The sequence below is a fragment of the Arvicola amphibius genome, chromosome 11 (genome assembly GCF_903992535.2).
Source record: "Arvicola amphibius chromosome 11, mArvAmp1.2, whole genome shotgun sequence".
NCBI lineage: Eukaryota > Metazoa > Chordata > Mammalia > Rodentia > Cricetidae > Arvicola > Arvicola amphibius.
Window position 1 is genome coordinate 109,613,563 of NC_052057.2, and position 13,358 is coordinate 109,626,920.

A 13,358-nucleotide genomic window follows, 5' to 3' on the forward strand; every position below is an offset into this window, starting at 1 on the left:
ATGATTCTAGTGAAAGAAGAATGTACTGGAAAGGAAATGTTGAGAGGTAGAAATATAAAAGAGAACTAGCTGAGATTCCCCACACGCTCCTCAAAGAGGAAGCGAAAGTGCACAAAAGAATTTACAATGCATTGTTAACACACACAACACACACACAACACACACACACACACACACAACACGGCACACACTCCGGAAGGCAGAGGGAAAATGACATGAACATTAAAAGGAGAAAGCAGGGGAGGATTCCACATAGGTGTATTAGGGAAACAAAATGGGGTTGGGAAGAAGCAGCAATCTGAAATGGAGATCTGGTGAAGGAAATTGCTCCCAATGTGTGGACAGATCAAAGTTCCCAGGACACAGGAAGACTGAGCCAGCACACAGCACTGACATTCCCCAGATAGAAGCTGCCTGCCCTCACTGCTGAATTCTCAGGGCCCGCAAGCAGGTGGTCAGTCAGTCAGCACTCACCGTGTGCGTAAACACATAGCTAATGGCTTACCTTTACCGCTAAAGGGGGCGTTTCTGATATCCACACTGAAAATCAAATTGCCTCATTGGATTAAAAACGGGGCAAGGGGGAGCTTAAGGGTAGCTAGATGCTAGAGCCTAGCATGTGTTGTCCCGAGACTGATTCTATTCAGCAAGAACCCACCTCAAAAAAAAAAAAAAAAAAAAAAAAAAAAAAAAAAAAAAAAAAGACAGAAAGGCTTGCCTCCTTACAAACCCTCCATTAATGAGGTTTTAAAGCCCAAAGCCAATGTGGTCTGTTTACAGAATTCTTTAGACAAGTTTATAATTCAAGAATTTCTCTCCACTCAAACGCTTATTCACACATGAAGGCAACAAGACATTCTCAGATAACTAACTGCAGGCTCAGAAAGAATCCCATTTCCACAGTGAGAAAAAGACTGAAATCGTCCTTTAGACAGGTGAGCAAAAGTGGAGGAAGGAACAGAGAAAGGGACTTAAAAGATTCGCAGTAAGTCCTGCACGCACTAAAGCACACGCCAAGGGTTTCGTGGCTGCTGGAAACATTGCTATGAAACAGAAACGAAGTGCCAGACCAAGCCGACAGCGTAAGGAAAGAAGCCGAAGAAAGAGAAGCAGGTGAACAGCTCTGCCTTCCTTACTTATTCAGAGAGAAGTTAGTGCTGTTTGAGCTTTCCCCTGGCAATCAGAGGAGAAACAGATGCCCCAATAGGCTCTTTTTAAAGTTCCGCCAACTGTAGAAGAGAAATCTGTACTGTCTGGCTCACTGAAAAAAGAAACCTGTGGAGCTGATAAAAAAAAAAATAAAAGAAACAAAAAACATAGGAAAATGACATAAAAAAAAGAGAGAATAAAATGTTAGAAGGGAAATCATAGCCCAGGAAGCAGTAATGGAAGCCTGCTTGATTATCTGTTCAAATACCAGCCTTTCCCCAGAAATGTTCCGTGGGTCCTGACTCCTGGAGTTGGCCCTGGCAGCCTCATCCAGACATCTTTTGAGAATAGTTAACAGCATGTTACGTAAAAGCAAAAGCACAAAGAAGTTGAGAAAGTCAGTACTGCATCCAAGTGTAATGTAAGGCAAAGGATGTTATGCAGAGTGAGCTGCTTGCTCCTGGTGAGAGAGACTCTGTGTGTCAGGAACACTGAAGACTGAGCATCAAATCATGCAAGATTTGGTACCAACTTGCATCTCTGAAAGAAGTGGGGGAAAATGGAGAACAACCACTGAAGTCCTGGTTGATCTAATAACGTAAACCTGAGACAGGCCTCACTCCGCCCGCGTGCCAAGGCTCCACATGCTTACCCAGCGTCTACCGCAATCAAACCAGCCTGACAAAGCAGTAAGGTCCACACAGGTGCCCATTAATCCTCAATGTATGCTGAAATGTAATAAGACTAAAAATTAACACTGAAGTGTAATTATTAAAAAGCAAAGGCTGGGGTTGAAGAGACAGCCCAGCAGTTAAGAACAGTTAAGAGCCCTTGCTGCTCTTCCAGAAGACCCAAGTTCAGTTCCCAACACCCACCTCAGATGGTTCGCAACCATCTGTATCTCCAGCTCCAGAGGATCCAACAAAAACAAAATAAATCTTATAATAACTATAATAATGATTAATAAAAGGCTGGAGGCGAAACTTAGTGGAAAATCCAGGAGATGATCAACAAAACTAACCGTATGAAAATGCCATAAGGAAACAAGTTACCTTCATATACAATTTAAATATGTATGCATGTATTGTGGTAATTTTAATAGCCCCCATAGACTCATAGGAAGCAGCATTATTGGAGGTGTGGCCTTGTTGGGGGACTGTGTTCTCTGGGGGTGGATTTTGAGGTTTCAGAAGCTCAAGCCAGGCCCAGTGGCACACCCTCCCTTCCTGCTGCCTCTGAATCTTCACGTAGAACTCTTTCTTTCTCCAGCACTGTGTCTGCCTGCGTGTCACCACGCTTCCCACCATGATGACAATGAACGAAACCTCTGAACTGTAAGCCAGCGCCAATCAAATATCTTCCTCCATAAGAGCTGCAGTGGCCATGGTGTCATAACAGCAACAGAACCCTCAGACATGTGTGCATATCTATCACACTGATTGTGCAATGCGATACGATTATAATTAATTCTTCAAAGGGGAAATCAGCACAGCAATTGTACAGTTAACGAAAGCAAGAGCAAAGAGAACACAGATTGACACATTTAAAAATAATTATTTAAGCCAAAGGAAAAATCAGCATAGCAATTAATTCACACCTTGAGAGCAGAGATGAAGAGAGAAACTGACAATGTGTCAGGGCTTCTGTCAAAACTTAGCTCTGCAAGGGAGAGGGAAGCCTTCGGAACTTTTATTATTAAACAGGAAAATGTGGGTTCATGTTGAGTTTTGCATTCAGTTCCAAAATTTAAAAGTGTTCTGGGTATGATGGCATATCTATAATCCCAGCACTAGGGAAGTGGAGGCAGGAGGATCAGGCGTTCAAGGCTAGCCTCAGCTACATAGTAAATTTGAAGATAGCCTGAGCTGCATGAGGCCATGCCTCAAAATCAATCAAACAAACAAATAAAATCCCAAGAATTTACAAATGTATCAATAAAACCAAATTAAGAGGAGAATGAAGAGGAAATAATAAGAACTAGAATGGATTTAACAAGGTAGAAATGAAAATACAGTTTAGAAATCAGAATCGATTCTCTGGAAAGAGAATAAACAGGACCTGGGGTTGGTGGTTAAGAGCTCTGGCTGCTCTTACAGAGTGGGCACAATAGTGCACACCTTTAATGCCAGGAGGAGGGTCTCGGTGAGTTTAAGACCAACCTTGTTGTCTATAAAGTGAGTTCCAGGACAGCCATGGCTACACAGTGAAACCCTGTCGAAAAGCACCAGGAAAGGTGGAGAAGAGAGGAAGATACCCACCCAGGTTCAATCTTGGGCTTCCACACAAGCACATACAAGTAGGTGGGCACCCTAACACACACAACTCACGCACACACACACACACACACACACACACACACACGTTTTAAAAAATTCTAGAAAACATGAGCTGACAAAAGTCATGAAAGAAACTGACAAAGGGGGTCAGCAAATCAACTTCCTAAAAGGGTAAAACCGAAATGATCCCACGAGCAAGTTTGCCTAATTGTAAAGGAAGAGGAAAATTCTAGAATGATGCAAACTTCTTCAGAGCAGTCAGAATAGTGTGTGTGTGTGTGTGTGTGTGTGTGTGTGTGGTACCTGAGGGTGTATGTGTGTGATGTGTATTATGGTTTATGTGGCAGGTGTGAATATGTGTATGTATGTTTGTAATGTGTGTGTGTATGGTTTATCAGGTGTGTGCAAGTTAGTGACATATATGTGCTTGTGTGTGTGTGTGTGTGTGTGTGTGTGTGTGTGTACAGCTCCCCCACTCATATGAGAGGAAGTAGCATACCTTGATGGTGAAATAAAACACCATGATGTACAGAACCTAGGAGGATGGAGTAACAGACCTTTGACCAGAGCACAGGTAGCATGCATGTTCTGCTTCCGGCTAGCGTGACTCCAATCCTCACCAGGTTAACTTGCAATGGTAACCTATGTCCGTCAACAACACAGAGCAGTGTAGACACATTACAAACCCAGTGCCAGGCAAGCCCTTAGCCACTAGTTTTATTTTAGTTTGCATTCCAAACTCCAAAATCTGGAAAATATTAATAAGCAGCATCAATGAACATGAATTCACTTATACGTACATCTTCAAGATAAATTTGACTTGGGGATTTACAAGACCCCAATGCAGACTACTGTTTTTATTGAATCTTGAAAATAAATTTCCTGAAGTTCAGATTTACCTATACCTGTGTACCCTATGCCTCCCTGTGCCATAACTCTAACAGTTAAGGTAGATAGAAACCCAGGTCTACCTGATTCCAAAGATCACACGTTTTTCCTAATGGAAAAGTCATGTGACGGGTAGTCAGGTATTTGGAAAAGGAGCTGTCATTCTGACTCAGGGACAAATGCGACTGAAGTCTTGTAATGACATCTTCAAAAGGAGACACACCCCCAAAAGCCCACGAGAGTTCATTCACTAGTTTCCCTAATTACATATCGATTTCTTATCTTTTCTTCACATTATATACCTGAAGTAAAATAATCTTTATTCCTGAAGAGTCCTAAGAGCTGCAGCGGCCAGGGTGCTGTTGATGTCTGTGGTCCATGTTACCACCAAAGGCCAGGAGTTGCCCGGGATTTGTGCGGCCACCCACCAGAAGCCATATTGATGTCTGTGGTCTGTACTGTCGCCAGAGACCATGTGGAAGCCTATGATCCTTGCTGCCTCTGACTATCAAAGGTAAGGAAGCTTCTTTTGCAGTGGTACCAATGACCGCAGACTCACAGTTGAGAACAGAAGACACAGAAGGCTTGTGGGACAATCTCTCTCCCCCATCCCCAGCCCAAAATTAAAATAAAAGAAACAGTGTAGACATAAAGCCATTGAAGCGAACTCTTTAAAAACTGTGATGGATAGGGATGCTGAAATGTAGCTCTTCACAGTTGATGGCCTCTGGCAGGGTTGGGGATGAGGGAGACTCAGTTTTCTTTAAGGAGCTGGCCACTGGGAGTTTGACCGTGCTCCAGTGAGTATGTGCGCAACACAAATTGGACTTGATCTTCTTCTTCCTCTTCTTCTTCTTCTTCTTCTTCTTCTTCTTCTTCTTCTTCTTCTTCTTCTTCTTCTTCGTCTTCGTCTTCGTCTTCGTCTCCGTCTCCGTCTCCGTCTCCTTCTCCTTCTTCTCCCCCTCCTCCTCCCCCCCCTCCTCCTCCCCTTTCCCCTCCTTCCCTCCCCCTTTCCCTTCTTCTGTTTTAGGGGCGGTCAGAAGGGTGGGAGTGGACCTGGGAAGGCTGGCAAGGGAATGTGATCGGGTGTCTAATATGAAATTTCCAAATAATCAATGAAAATGTTATGTTAAAAAAGTCCAAAGAGGGGGCTGGAGAAATGGCTCAGCGGTTAAGAGCACTGACTGCTCTTCCAGAGGACCTGGGTTCAATTCCCAGCACCCACATGACAGCTCACAACTGTCTGAAAATCCAGTTCCAGGAAATCTGACACCTTCACACCAATGCACATAAAATAAAGATAGATAAATCATAAAAAAAATTAAAAAAAAAAGTCCAAAGAGGTCTAACTTCATAGCTGCTCTTATATTATTTCAATAGGGAAACCTTTTTATTACTTTTCTCTGGTCTTAGACTGTCATCTCCCAGTGCATGGTAACAGCAATATCTGAGAACGATTTTCTCAATGGGTCATCAAACAACTAGTTACAAAGTGACTCATTGAAAAATAACAAATGGCACCAACTGCTGCCCAAAGTTTCTCTATAAAGTACTCTTTAATACAAATTCTATTCTTAATTAAATACTTGTTTTTGGTTTTGTGCTTATGTGTATGAGTGACCACAGAGGCCAGAAAAGAACATTGGATCTCCTGGAACTGGATCTCCAGATTGCTGTGAGCTGCCACATGGGTGCTGGGAACCAACCCTCTCCAAGTACAGTACTGAGTCATCTCTCAGTCCCTGAAGCCTCTTTGTAAAAAGGAATTGACTTGATCTGCGGAGACAGCTTAGTTGGCAAAGAGTTTTCTGCACAAGCCAGACCATCTGAGTTCAGAGGCCCATACAACTTCTAACTGTGTCATATTCTTAAATCCCGTGACAGTTACATGCAGTGGCCTATTCCTATTTTTTTGCATACATGCTTGTGTTTGCATGTGTTTGTACGTGTGTGTGTGTGTGTGTGTGTGTGTGTGTGCGTGTCTGTGTGTGTGTGTACATGTATGTGAGCTAGAGGGCAACACTTGTATCCTGGGGATCCTAAACTGTTTATTGTTTTGAGACAGTCTCTCAATAGCCTGGAGCTTACTGATTTGGCTGGACTGGCTGGTCTGCAAGCCCCAGGGATCCTTCTGTCTCTCGGTGCTGAGATTTCAGATGCATAGCTGCTCAAGGCTTTCAACATGTCTGCTGGGAATCCAAATTCAGGGTCCTTGTCCTGTGCGCACAGCACTTTACCGACTGAGACTCCACCCAGTCCTTATTCCCTGAGCCTCCACCCAGTCCTTATTCCTCCCCCTCATCCTTTTAGACAGAGTTTCACTATGTAACCCTGGCCAGCCTGAAACTCACGATTCAACTACGCTGGCTTTAGACTCACAGAAGTCCCCTTACTTCTGCCTACAGAGCAGAGCGCTAGGATCAAAGGTGTGCACCACCACGCCTGGCTCCTACTCCTACTTCTTAAACCTCCCTTGGGTCCACCCCCCCCCCCCCATTTACCAACACGGACCTTTCTGCACTCCAGGGCTACCTCCTGTTCCCACTTAACCACTCTTGACTTGACTCCCCAGCCAGAGCCGCTCACAGTAGCTGCGAAGGTGACCTTCAGCCTCTCTGTTCCTCCTCTTCCTTCAGCAAGGGAAAGAAAGGCCTGTTGGGCTTCCTAGCAAACGTAAGCTGTGAGCCCCTCTACTCCCTGTACCCCTGCAAACCCATGGCATCAGCATCTGGTCCTTTCTGTTACCACCCACTCCTCCCTCGGGGCTCAGCTGAGAGACAGTCGCCAGTGCCACTCATCCGGATGACAAGAGAATAAGAATTTCTGATCTTACCGCTCTGCTCTGGTTCCACCCACGGAACAGCCTCAACCCTTCACTCACACCAGCTGAAACCCCCTGCCCTGCTGGCTTCCCGCATCCTCTGCTCAGGATTCTCTAGGAGGAAATGCTACTTCCTTCCACCTACCAGCCATCTGGAAACCAAGGATGACAGGCAGGGAGCGCAGGGGAGGGGCCGCAGAAATGCGCACGGTGTAGTTGGCACCTTGTTGGAGGTGAAGGCACACTTCTGGGGTCCTGCTGTCCGTGGTCACGTTGACTGTCTCCTCGCGAGCAGATTCCACAGCATTCCACTGCTGTCTTTCAATGTTTATCTTTAGAAGAGGAAAGACAAGAGGATCCACCATGACTTGGGTCAGAACGACAGAGACTTTGTGGTACTCTGCACTGTTTCCTCTGCCGTCCCATTTCAGATACTGTGTAACCAGGGAGGAGAGAGAGGGCCGGCTCTGCCATGAGGGACCTGAGGACAAGATGGAATCATCCCAGGGACCAAGGGCTCCGAAGCTGTGACAGAAGTGACAACTCTATTTGGAGTGCTCTCCCGACCACAAACGTGGAAGATTTCGGGGTGAGTTGGGACCTTCACAGGTTCCGTGGAGTTTGAAGAACTGTGTGGGAAACAGAATACAACATGCAGAGAGAGTTTGGGGAGTATGAAGTTTTATTTAGGAAGAGGGTATTGGGCAGGTTTGGGAGGGTAGTGGGGAGGAAGGGAGAGATAGAGAGACAGAGAGAGAAAGAGGGAGACAGAAAACAGAAAAAGAGAGGAGGAGAGAGAAAAGGAGGGGGAGAGCCGCCTCTTCAGAAGGAGAGAGAGAGGGGGGGGGGGGAGGGAGGGAGGGAGGGAGGGAGGGAAGGAGGGAGTGGGCGGAGCTTGTCTTTTAAAGGGACAGGATACTGCCTGGATTCATTCTGCCAGGTGATCATAATGTAGGACAGCATAACCATAACAAAATGACCAACAACAAAAGGAGGTCCTAGCACCAATTCAGCATATGCTTCCAGCCTGCTGGGGGAGAAAGGATAAGCACTTGGAAACAAGCCCTATAAGGATGCCAAACATAAATGCGTGGCCTACATCCACATTCTGTTGGATGACGTATCCGTTAGACATAAAATATGCGGATATATTAAAAATTCCATTCACTTTTTTTTTTTTTAAAAAAAAAGGGTGCTGGAGCGAGAAAACATTTAGCCTGGTCTTCCCATCTCTCATTCAAACCATACAGTTGGTTGACAGCAGCATTAAACGGTATAATTTGGTGGTTGTTCCTAGATACAGAAACATCATCATTTTACCTTCATGGTTACTTGTGAGATGATAGCATGTAAGACCCATTAAAGAAAAACATCCTTTTCTAATAAAAGGAGGTTAACAGTATCTTCTAAACCCGTCTTAGCTTTGTGTTGGTGCTAACTGAAAATTTTGCTTAAGAGGGTATCCCAAGAGAGTTTACAAAATGAAGGAAGTTTACCCAGACTTGAATATGCAAGGAATAGCCAAGCAAGACTTTTACACCAAGTGATTAACCATGCTGCTTCATGAGTTAAAATAGCTGGAGCTTGTTATTTTACATTTGCAATGTTATTATGCGCTTCACTTTATATGGCTGAAGGAAGCAAAAGACAGCTGAAGGGAGGAAGGGAGGCGGCAGAGCGGGGTGTGTGTGTGTGTGTGTGTGTGCATGCGTGGGGGGGGCGTGTGTGTGTGTGTGTGTGTGTGTGTGTGTGTGTGTCGGAGGGGGTGAAGTTCCCATGTAGGCCACGTCCTTCTGGCTCACACTTCTGCATTAGGAGGGGAAGCAGCTCACGTTACTTACCATGTACATAATCTTAGAGGTTATGCTTTCTGGGCTTATATGCCACCTCACACAGCTGTCATTAAACACAGACACATCATGAATTTCGACCATTATTTCTAGAATAGAAAAAGAGAAAAGAATTGACTCATGAGCTGTACCAGTGGGCTCTGGGAGAATCCTGGCGGACGCGGGGCATCTGTCCAGCTGGTGTCTCCCTGCTCCCCGGTCACGCTCTGACTCAGACGCAGAAGTGAGCAGTCTGAGCGATCCCAGATGGCTCCTCATGAATGAGCCTGGCCCACTGCCTGGCCAGGCAGAGAAAGAAAAAAGATTACTGCCTGAGAGTGGGGAAGAGCTCCAACTGTGATTAGCCTGATGGGCCACTGGATGCCATTGGTGTTCCTTCCTTCAGGTAGGCTGGAGCAAGTCCAGAACCGATCGGATTCGCAGCTTCCTTAAAGCCACACGGGGAAGTCGCGGGAGTCTGCCTTCCTCATCTTACCCTGGGTGGTAGGCAGTCATTCGAGAGACTGCTGTTCCCAAAAGGAAAATGGTGCGTGTCACCATGCAGGGTGACTCCTCAGGAGAAGCTTGGGATGAATTGAGTAAATTCTCCATAGAGTCCCTGATCACCCTGGGATTCTGCTAGCAGAAACTACGTAATCCTGGTCTAGTGAGAAGCCATGATTTCTCTGGGTTCTGCTTCATCTAAATAACCTGCATCTCTTTCCATGTGATGAATCCAGCAATGTGGGAAAACACAAGAGTTCCCTTAAGTGACAGTTCCCCATGGACCCTGCCAGCCAGTGTGGTATGGAGAAAACCTACCTTTTCATTTCTTAAAATCAAATTGCCTATAAATATTTAAAACCATTTCTACTTGCAAATGGCATGATCTTATTTGCATACACTCTGAAGGGATTAAAACTTAAAAAAGAAAAAAAACACGAAAGCCAAGAAAAGAGCTCAGCAAGGTTGAGGGACAGAAGGTTGATATGCGTTTCTGTATAACAGAAATGAATGATTAAAGGAAATTAAAGCAATTTCTTTTACCATCAAATCAAAAAGGGGGGGAACAAAACAACACTTTTAAGTTAGGCATTTCACTTTCATCCCTGGAGAGAAGAATTCTCATTTCACCCAAAGGAGAAAGACTATTCCACGGCCCTGTTCAAGCTCTCCTGGAGGCAGACATCTCATAGGCTCCTGAGTCTGGTGTGCGCCAGCCCTGCTCTGTCTTGGACGATGTGACTGATCTGGGGCTTCCTTGCTGAGGCTCACGCAGTCCAGCACAGGCAGCCCGGACCGGGAGAGGAGCCTGTGGCCCAGACCCAGTCATTGCTCTTTTCTCCCTGGAGGCAACTGTCCTAATGACTGAGTTTCCACAGCCTTTCAGAATGCTGTACCAGCAGGCGAGAAGTCCCACCTACCAAGGGGAGACCAGGACATTATGGCATCTTCACACTGGTTCTTTCTTTCCCTTATTACCCCTCTTGGCCCCCAGTCCAGCTTCCTGGAATTTTACTCCCCATCACATAATAATACAAACTCCTGGTTCTGGTTTTGGGAGAAATTCAAGGTAAGGCCTGCATCAAGACAAGTGAGAAAGCTGTTTGCCTCATAAGCACGAGGGCTTGGGTTTGGTCCTCAGAACCCATGCTTGTTTGTTTGCTTGCTTGCTTCTTTGCTATGGTTAGTCTGATGGGTCACTGGATATTGCTGGTGTTCCACTCACGGAGGCCGGAGCAAGGCCCAGAACTAAGCCTGGTGTTGCCTGCTTATAACCCAACTCTAGGAAGGTGGCGGCTGCTGGATCCCCATCCCATTTAGGAGGTGCTCTCCACACCAGTGAAAGACCTCATTTCAAAAGCCCAAGTTTGGTTCCCAGCACCCACATCAGACCATTCACAACTATAACTCTAGCTCCAGGGGATTTGACCCAGGCACCAGCAACCACAGCACACCCACACAGACACATTAAAATAAAAACAGTGAAACAGATGGCTCCTGTGGAACAATATCCAAGGTTGACCTCTGGCCGTGCACCCATGCGTGCGTGCATCTGTGTGTGTGTGTGTGTGTGTGTGTGTGTAAGTGAGAACTATAATTCCTTTACCTGGGGCGATAACATTCCCCTAACTAGCTCCTGCCCCTTCCCTACAGTAAATCTCTTCTTAACCACCAAGAGGAAAAAAGAGCCTGAATTTTAAAACCTGCAGAGCTAACTCAGTTTTCTTGTACAGAGCCAAAGACAAATTCACCTGGTCTACTTGGCATTATCTAGATTCTACGTCCAGCTGCACCTGTTTTGGGGGTGAATCCAAACTGTCTGTCAAGAAGAGAGACTAAGCTGAGGAGGCAGAGAAGACAATGATAATTTCTGCAGAGATATCAGAATATCTGCAATGAAGGCTAAAATAACCCATAGGATCCCATGTCAGTGATTCTCTTTGGAACACAGAGAATGTGAGGGGAAAAAAAAAAAAAGAATCCAGTTGCCAGCATGAATAAGCAAGGAGACGTAATGTAATGACCTTGTTGGCTCACCTCCTCGGGCAGCAAAGGTGACGCTGGTACCCGAGTACCAGCCTGAATAAACTTCAAGTATACTGACCACTTCTGCTGCTATCCTTCCAAGCCCCAGAACTCTCAGCCTCTCCGCTCACTCACACGACCTTCAGATAATAACTCAGCAGCTGGTAAAGAGGAAACAGAAGTATCTCTCTCCCCATCTTCTCCCTGATTGCCAATAAAGCAAACAGCCTTCCTATTTGGGGCGCCTGTGTCACCCAAGCAGAGATTGGAAAAGGGTTTCCTTTCTTGTTCTTCCTTTTTGCTCATTCACTATGACAACTGCAAATGACATCTCAAAGCTGCCATCTGCCTCTAGCCTGTGCCATGCTCTGCACAGATGGGACCCAGATCTGATTATAGAGATGCCAGATATTCCACCCCAAAGAGTAGCTGAGCAGAGTTGGTGACTCTTCCCACCGAGAACCTACAAGCAAGGTAAAAAGACTTTTTTTTAATAGTGCTGCCCTTTGAAACTACGACTCTTGCACACTAATTCTAACTTTGCCTATAACTGAAAAACACACACAGGCTCACAAGATGGGTAAAAGAGCTTGCCAGCAAGCCTGATGACCTGAGTTTGATCCCGAACCCCTAAGGAGAGAATACACCCCCTAAGTTGTCCTCCAGCCTCCACATGTGCACAGTGGCATGCATGAAACACCTACACACAAATAACTAAACAGACGTCATAGGCATTGAAAAGAGGAGCTAGAGAGATGGCTCAGAGGTTAAGAGCACTGGCTGTTCTTCCAGAGGTCCCGAGTTCAATTCCCAGCACCCCACATGCTGCTTCACAACCATCCACAATGGGATCGGGTGGCCTCTTCTGGCCTGCAGGCATACATGCAGGCAGAACGCTGTCGGCATAACAAATAAAAAAAAAATCTTAAAAGAAAAGAAATTGAAAAGAAGGGAAAAAAGAAAAGAAGAAAACCATGTAGGGAAGTCTTTGAAGCGGCCTCTTCTTCATTCACTGCTCACAACCTACAGAATTGTTACCCGTGAGGAAGACTCCACCTCCGTTCTTCCCTCAAGGAACATATTGCCCAGCCAAAGGAGCAAACACAGATGCAGGCAGATTGCATTATCACGGGCTCCACACAAATACTGAAGGGCACAGAACAGGAAGATAGCAGCAGCTCTCACTGGAGGACCCCGAGAAATTCAGTTTCAGGGAGAGCGCAGCCTCGGTAGATAAATGGCTGCAGGGGAGGGAGGACGTGTGAGCAGAAAGAACGGGTCTGAATACCATGCTCTAGAGCAAGTGGTGAGGGGGAGACGACAGGTTGGTACAGAAGTGAGGCAGCAGAGGATGCACAGGAGGGGACTGGAGACGGGCTTGCTTGCTGGATTAAAGGCACACTGCTCCAAACAGAGACAAGCTGCAGGATAACAAGAGGGCCAGTTTTCCATTTGGAAGGAAGCACTCGAGCGCAGAAGAACCGGAGGTCATAAAATAGAATATAATACTGTTTACTCAATGACAACTATATATCAGGCTCAGACTGCTCTTGACAGACTTGATCTCATTTTCCCAGCAGTCATAAGAAGCAATAATAAAAACAATAAGAAAGAGCGAACATTTATTGAGTTATAACTATGAACCAGAAAGTGGGGACAGGACTTTAACGTTCAAAATATCCTGATGACTAGCCATCACCGAGTCCATTTTATAGACTTGAGGCGTGGGTGTTAAGAAACCTCTGAGGGCCAGACAGCGTGAGGGACTGAGACGGGACACACAATTAGATGCATTACACCCCACTGCTGAGAGGCTTTAAACTGAAGCAGATACTCAGACAAGAGGTTAGGACATGAAATCGGGGT

The 13,358-nt window shown here is 45.7% G+C and overlaps 1 protein-coding gene across 1 annotated transcript in view; it reads right to left on the reverse strand.

Moving 5' to 3' along the window:
- The window catches only part of Susd1 (sushi domain containing 1), a 119,621-nt gene that overhangs the window by 53,363 nt on the left and 52,900 nt on the right, over window positions 1-13,358 (reverse strand). Inside the window, 2 exon segments of the mRNA XM_038348122.2 lie at window positions 7,280-7,466; window positions 8,976-9,073. Of these exon segments, the coding sequence (XP_038204050.1) occupies window positions 7,280-7,466; window positions 8,976-9,073 (285 nt within the window).